The sequence below is a fragment of the Lactuca virosa genome, chromosome 3 (assembly GCF_052849685.1).
Source record: "Lactuca virosa cultivar CGN04683 chromosome 3, Lactuca_virosa_CGN04683_v6, whole genome shotgun sequence".
Taxonomy (NCBI): domain Eukaryota; kingdom Viridiplantae; phylum Streptophyta; class Magnoliopsida; order Asterales; family Asteraceae; genus Lactuca; species Lactuca virosa.
Window position 1 is genome coordinate 245,987,920 of NC_136428.1, and position 7,943 is coordinate 245,995,862.

Below are 7,943 nucleotides of genomic sequence, written 5' to 3' on the forward strand. Positions count from 1 at the left end.
TTTTAACTTATATTCTGTGTATCTATATAGATATAGTTATATAAGTAGGATTCAAAGGACTTAGGACTGCTAGTCTACCTTACTTCTTGTTCCTTGTTTGGTTGTGGACTTAGGGTATCAAGGTTAATTGTCCGAAGGTCATTTGAATCCTAGTTATGTATTATGTATATGTATATAGATATAAAAGGTTTCGTCTTTCATTCAGTTCTATACCTTTGGGTAGCAAGGGTATACAAACATGTTCATACATTACTAGTAAACTACTATAGGAGTAGTTTAGGAAGATACTAATACTATTACTAGAACAATGAAACATACAAAGAGTCGGTTCATACATGGGTCAATACCATATAGAGTAGATAACAAACAATACCATACAGAGAAAGAGATAACAAACAATACCATACAGAGAAAGAGATAACAAACAATACCATACAGAGAAAGAGATAACAAACAATACCATACAGAGAGAACATACAGGCTAGACTGAGGGAGAACATACAATACATCTAGCACATTCATATACATTATTACATTTGTGTGAGCCATTAAGCAGGGCATGACACTACTTGCCATGACTGCTTTTGTATCCAAAATCTCCTTAATTGGAGAGCGTATGAGTTTGTGTATAGATCTATACTGGATTGACTATCCTACACCTTGCTGCTCGCTACAGTGGGACTTGCAAGTCTACGGGTGCCAAACGTTATTTCTACGACATCTTACATTGTCGTTTTACTATAGTCGGTAGCAGGATACAGGCCGATCACATGGTACTTTAAATAACAATAGGTTTAAAGTAATTAGTACAACATTAGTTACTTAATACAATACTACAGTACTATGTCATTTTCCCTTTACATTTACTTTGTGATATTCACACAATAAATAATAATGTAAGAACTATATTTTTGGTTAATGATAGTCAGATTTGGGAAAATACACGCTCTTACAAGAGACACACACACAGACACTAGATGCCTTGGTAGAAGGCTACTGTTAGTAGGAAACATAGGGTTTTCTAGGAAAGTTCAAACAAATACAAACTTTTACAAAACTTATACATTAAAAACATCTTACAAATGCTTTCATACAAACACAGACACTAATATACTTATGATCTCACCAGCTTTAAAGCTGATACTCGCTTTCAAAATAACTTGTATTCTCAGGTCGCCAGTAGACAGGTACCGGAGCCAGGTTTTGAGAAGATGGAGTTCGTTCCAGACTCATCTCTTAATTTTGATGTATATGTTTTTGGTGTCTATAGAACTTGACAGAACACACTTGTATGAAATTATATTATTAATGCAATGGATGATGTTGTTGCTTGTTTACTACTTTGCATTGTTGTGATACTGTACATGACGTCCTCCACCCTCGAACGATTCCGCCGTTCCGGTTTTGGGGTGTGACAAATTTGATAATTGTTTTCTCGTCCAATGAAAGACCTCACAACACCATACCTAAAAGTGGATAAACTTTCTAGCTCCACATTTCATGAGGTGTCTTCAAACCTGTTAGGCCTATTGTGTTGCGTCTTGGGCTCGGTTGTTAGTCTAGTTTTGTCACCGGTTTGGGCCTGTCCAGCCGTGTGTTTGTTTTAGTGTTTAGTATATAAGTTGCATGCATGCAATCTTATCATTAACACTTTCATTATTATTTTATCAAGTGTATTGTAAACCCTAGCGCACCTCTACAGTGGAAGTTCTTAATCGAGCTCTGCTGAGGTGTGACTACATTTTAATCATTCGACATACGGATTGATTCATTGTGTGTTCCAATATTTATTGTTCTTGCTTATTTACCTGTTAAAGATCTTCGATCTAAAGAGTTTTTAACTCATCAATTGGTATCAGAGTAGGAGACTGTGTAATCTATACGCATCTCTTCTGTCGAAGAAGGTTTTAGGGTTTTCCGCTAATATTGATCTCTGTTAGAAGCCGTCATCTTGTTGTTGACGTAGTTCTTGGATTTCGATATTACCCTGAGTTTGTTTACATGTCTGATCTTGAACAGGTTTTTCGCAATATCATCATGTCACTCAACGATTCCAACTCAAACCCTATCAATATCTCCAACAGTATTGGATCCACAACTAGGATTCCCATTCTATATACTCAGGATTACGAAGTATGGACGCATCACTTTGAAGATTATGTGATCGGTTCTGAAGACAATGGGTACTTAATCTGGGAAGCGATCACTGTAGGTCCGTTCGCTCACACTGGCACAAACCGAATCATAAAGACTCAAAAGGAGTACAACCAACTTGTGGTTGATGTTAAAGATGTTCCTAAAGATGAAAAGGAGCAGTTTGTATGCAATATTAAAGCGCTAAGAATGATCAGATTTGCCCTACAGTCTGACACCTTTCGGTTGGTTAGCTCATCCACGACTGCGAAAGAAGTTTGGGATAGGTTGAAAGAGCTGTATTCTATCGATGAGGATCTTGAGCATTCGATCCAGACTCTATTGCTTTCACAGTTTGAGACTTCAAGCAGAAACCTGAAGAGAAGCTTATCCAAGCCTTTGATCGCTTTAATCATCTTCTTAGCAAAATGATGAAGCATGGCATAGAGAGGAAAGTTATTGAGCAGAAGGTCACATTCGCGAATGGCCTAAGATCCGAATGGATGGTTGTAGTGTCTACTATAAAGGCCCATGAACAATTCAAGGCTTACTCTTTGGTGAAACTGGTGGGTATACTAAAGTCACATGAAGGTGCAGTGACTAAAGAAACGAATGTGGTTTTTAGCATGGGTTCTTTGGCCCTAATTTCCAAAGGAAAGAATGCAGTTGAAGAAGAAGAAAATTTGGATCTCTCTAAATTTGATATGACCAATGAAGAATATGCTTTGATGGTTTCAAACCCAAAGAAGTTCATTCACAGAAAGTTTCCCAACAATAAGAACCGAAACAGGCAAGGAAACTACAGTTCAGAAAAGGCAAAGGAGGAACCGAAGATCACTCCCCAGCAAGAAGAACCGAAGAAGGAGAGCAAGATGTCAAGTGACTCAGGATTTAATTTTCACTTTTGTGGAGGCAAAAACCACTTTGCCAAGTACTGTGTGTTGAGGAAGATGACTGAGAAGAATGAGAGTGAAGACGATGAAGCATACCACCTGCGAAAGCTGGAATAGATTAAGAAGAAGAAAGCTAGTGCAAATAACACTATAAATGTTCTTATTGTGCAGGAAAATGTTACAGATGATGAATTTGGTGGTGTTCAAGTCTGGTCTACTGACTCAGAGGATGAAGAGGTGAGAAGGCCTACACATGGCAGAGCTTTCGTGGCGAAAGAGAATGAGTATGTTGTTGAAGGAAAGTGCTTAGTGGTGACAGTTGGAGTGTCACAGATGAGGGGTTACACCACTGATGGGGGTAAAGATGAAGCGAAGGAACGAGAAGACAGGTGCTTCACTGCCAAGCCTGTTGGTGAGCAAATCAATGAGTGCGACCAGTTGATCAAAAAGGTACAATCTATTCTCGAATCATTAAAAATCCCTGTAACAAACTATGAAAAAGAATTGAACGGATTAAAATCTAAATTTTCTAGTTTAAGTGGTAGTTTAACCCAAAATGGCCTCACAAATTCTAACCTAACTGATCAACTCAGCAGGGTGTCTTTGAAGAGTGAGGAGAGGCGAATGTGGATTGAGCAAAAGGAGAAAGAGTTAATTAGAATTAAGGATGAGACAATTTATTTGCAAAGGGATAATTTGAAACTTTTAAAACAGAGAAATGTTTTTTGTTTAATTGCTAAACGTTTGTATTCCAATATGACTCAATTGCATCTGGATTGTGAAATAGGCAGGAAAATTCACAGAATGATTCTTCCTTTCCTTGAATTAAAGGAGGACGTAATTGATGCTGATGCTTATGATTGTGAAGTTGTAGTCTCATCTGATGAAGTTTCTCCTGGCTATAAAATTGGTCTTGACAAAATTGAATCTTTTATCCAGTCCAAAGACCACAAGGACATGCTTAAGAATTTATTGGACGAAAATGATAAATTGAAAATTAAAACCGAAACTATGCAGATATTTGATTCGTTGAATGCCAAATTGAGTTCAGAAACAAAAATTAACATTGAAAATGCTTCTGAATTTGATGAGGATGATGATATGAGTGAAATATCTATAGAAGATGAGGTGGACTGTTCTGAATTTATCAAGAGCGAACCCGAACCAACCAAAAATCTCATTTCTGAAAACTCGGTTGAATTCACTCGTCTGTCCCAAAATAAGTCCAAAGTTATGAAAGAAAAGGTGGTGGTGTATCAGAAGGTCCAAACCACGCCAAATCAAGTTTATGCAGTTACCGGCGTTACACAGAAGCAAACATCCGAAATCACAGCATTAGTGAATGAAGATAATGCTGATGGATGTGATGAATTCTTTTGGTCAGAACCAATAGACAATGTTGATGAAACGATCAGTCTATCTGAGAAAACATCATGGAGGGTTAAAGGCAGATATGTGGCAGAACCACTCAACAAGCCTGCACATTTTGATATGCCAACAACCAGTGGCACCAAAAATATTCCAAGTGAATCAGTTAAGGTGACAAGCGAAACCTCCTCGCTAAAGAGCGAAACTCATGATAAAAGATCGAAACCGAAGGCCAACATCCATAAAACACCCAAACAGGTGTCTGAAGAGAAACATCAACGTAACAGGAGATACAAGAAGAATCTCGCTGAAAGGAAACAGTTTTGGCGGTCTCAAAACCCAAATTACATTCAATCAGATAAAAGTCCAACCGCTAAGGATAAAAGAGTGTCAAAGAATCAAGCTACTTCTTGTTCTCAATGCTATTCATGTAGCCAATCAAACCGAGAGGGAAGTTTCGTTCCCCAAAATAGAAGCGAAAGAAACCGAAAGAGTGGTTTCGGCTCTCCACTCAACAACCGAAAGGGAAGTTTCGGTTCCTCATCCACAAGCGAAAGGACCCGAAAGCAAGGTTTCGCTTCTAAAACACATTCCTCTCACTCAAAGCACAATCCTAAAGAAGATGTGAAGGGAAAAGGAAAGATCGTCTCAGGAGATGAAAAGAAGATGAATACTAACCTAAGGAAACAAAACCAAAAGTTAGAAAACAATAAAGATCCAATTCCTAGACCTAAGGTTGAAGCATCAAAAGATAATAAAATCAAAGTTTTTACAATCAAAAGAAAAGATGAAACAACCCTAATCAAACGAACTTACTCGGTTGACTCTTCTATTGTTATATCATGTTCTGTAAAAGGCTCACATGGACCCAAGAAACTTTGGGTTCCTAAATCTGCTTGATTTTTGCAGGTTATGCGTGACGAGCAGTTCGACGACGAATGGTACATTGATAGTGGCTGCTCACGTCACATGACAGGGAGAAAGGAAAAGCTTCGGGAGTTTCGAGCTATTAAGGATGGTGGATGTGTCAAATATGGCAACAACTCATTTAGCACAATAAAAGGCTATGGAATGATCACAAATGGCGAATTCTCGATTAGAAAAGTAGCATACGTAGAGGGCTTACAACACAATCTCATCAGTGTTTCACAACTGGTGGTGGGAACTGGACTGAAGGTTTCGTTCGATGATGAAGGATCTGAAATAGTGGAGAAGAAGACCAAATCAGTTCTATTAAAATCCAAAAGAAAAGGCGAAATGTACTCACTGAATCAGTTCTATTAAAATCCAAAACAAAACCACACTCAGACGAAAGTTGGTTATGGCACCGAAGGCTCTTGCACCTCAACTTCAAATACATCAACAAGCTAGTTCTTGGTGATCATGTGCGAGGACTTCCAATACTCAAGTTTGATAAAGAACATCTGTGTGCTGCATGTGAAATGGGAAAGCAAAGCAGGAAAAGTCATCCAACACGTGTCAACACGAAGATCATTGAACCACTTGAGCTTCTGCATATAGATTTATGTGGACCTTCGGCTATTGAAAGCATTGGTGGTAACAAATATATACTAGTAATAGTAGATGACTTTTCTCGTTTCACCTGGGTATGTTTTCTTAAACAGAAATCAGAGGCTACACCAAAGCTCAAAGTATTTGTCAAGCAAATAGAGCTTCAACTGAGAAAGCTGGTAAGAAATATTCGAAGTGACAATGGGCTGGAGTTCAAAAACAATGAATTTGAAGACTTTCTTGCTGAAAAGGGAGTATCTCACAACTTTTATGCTCCCTACACTCCACAACAAAATGGTGTCGTTGAAAGGCGAAATCGCTCGTTGTGTGAAGCAGCCCGAACCATGCTCAGTTTCGCCTCATTGCCTTTATATTTCTGGGTTGATGCTATTGTTGCTGCCTGCTACACACAGAACAAATCTCTTCTCAACAAGCGCTTTTCTATTACTCCATATGAGATCTTGAACAGTCGTAAGCCAAATGTCAAGTTCTTCCATGTGTTCGGTTCCAGATGCTTTATTTTCAATTCAAAGGAGCACCGAAACAAGTTTGATGTCAAAGCTGACGAAGGGATTTTTCTTGGCTACTCCTTAAACTCCAAGGCATATACGGTTCTGAACAAACGTTCCAAGAAAATCGAAGAAACCTATTATGTCACCTTCGATGACAACTACGTCAAAAAGCTTCAAAAAACGAAGGTTCAATGGAGGAAATCTTTCCAACGTCTGGTCAAGTCACTGTTTCCATTTCGAATTTATTTGAGCAAGATATGTCATTGTTCGATGAACCAGAGAAAGCCATTCACTCTGAAGCAAAGGTTGCTGAAAATAAGATTGATTCCTTGAAGCAAATCATTGATGATGCAGCGAAGGTTATGGAAAAAGAACAACCGGGAACTATCGAACAGCCTAGTCCAAGCGAACCTCCAAAAGAAAATTCTACATTTCAGGGGGAGGGTTCATCTTCATCTGATAACCCTGAATTATCATTCCAGGGGGAGAACCCATCAATCACCATATCAACCGAACGTCCAGTTGAGGGGGAGAATTCAATGACTGAAGGCGAAACTGTCTCATCATTTGAGGGGGAGAATGCAAATACAAATGATGATGATACTCAGTCAGAATTCGAAGAAGAAGTAAATGATGAGTTGGATTCCTCCTATGATCCAAATTACCCACCTCTCACCAAATGGACAAAAGATCATCCAAAAACCCACATCATTGGTGATTCATCAGAAAGAGGTCTTACTCGTTCTCAACTGAAAGCGAAGCAAACTGCATTATTCTCTCAAGTGGAATTTTGCATGTTTAATTCGTTTGTCTCCAAAAATGTACCGAAAACTGTCAACACTGCACTCGATCACTCAGATTGGGTATAGGCAATGCAAGACGAACTCAACGACTTTGAGCGAAACAAGGTATGGAGACTGATTCCTACACCAAAGGATGTATATGTAGTTGGACTGAAATGGGTATTTCGAAACAAAATGGACAAAGAAGGGAATGTAATTCGTAACAAAGCAAGACTGGTTGTGAAGGGATATTGTCAAGAAGAAGAGATAGACTACAAAGAGACCTTCGCTCCAGTAGCCAGGTTAGAATCAGTAAGAATCTTTCTGGCGTATGATGCACACAAAAACTTCCAAGTTTTCTAAATGGACGTCAAGTGTGCTTTCTTGAATGGGGAACTCGAAGAAATGGTGTATGTTGAGCAGCCACCAGGATTTGTGAACGAGAAGTATCCAGATCATTGCTACATTCTGGATAAAGCAGTCTACGGTTTGAAACAAGCCCCGAGAGCATGGTATGAAACTATAACACGCTTTTTTAAGTTGTCCAAATTCAAACAAGGTTCGGTTGACCCAACCTTCTTTCGCAAGAAAGAAGGCGAACATTTAATGATAGTTCAAATTTACGTCGATGACATCATCTTCGGCTCCACGAATCCTAGCTTAACAGCCGAATTCAGGAAGTTGATGGAGACTAAATTTGAAATGAGTGCAATGGGTACGATTAACTTTTTCCTTGGACTGAA

General features: G+C 38.8%; 1 protein-coding gene across 1 annotated transcript; it reads left to right on the forward strand.

Annotated features, from left to right (window-relative positions):
- Positions 1-6,609: 6,609 nt before the first annotated feature.
- LOC145164501 (uncharacterized) lies at positions 6,610-7,563 on the forward strand. Its single transcript, XM_079083212.1, has 2 exons — positions 6,610-6,975; positions 7,288-7,563. The coding sequence occupies exons 1-2, from the start codon at positions 6,610-6,612 to the stop codon at positions 7,561-7,563; spliced, it is 642 nt and encodes a 213-aa protein (XP_078939338.1).
- The last annotated feature ends 380 nt before the right edge of the window (positions 7,564-7,943 follow it).

Bases quoted from the DNA above. Each gene is read 5' to 3' on its own strand.
- LOC145164501 (XM_079083212.1), top strand. From the start codon at position 6,610: ATGGAGGAAATCTTTCCAACGTCTGGTCAAGTCACTGTTTCCATTTCG. The intron at 6,976-7,287 runs GTCTCATCATTT...GATTGGGTATAG, and splicing joins CAATGACTGAAGGCGAAACT to GCAATGCAAGACGAACTCAA.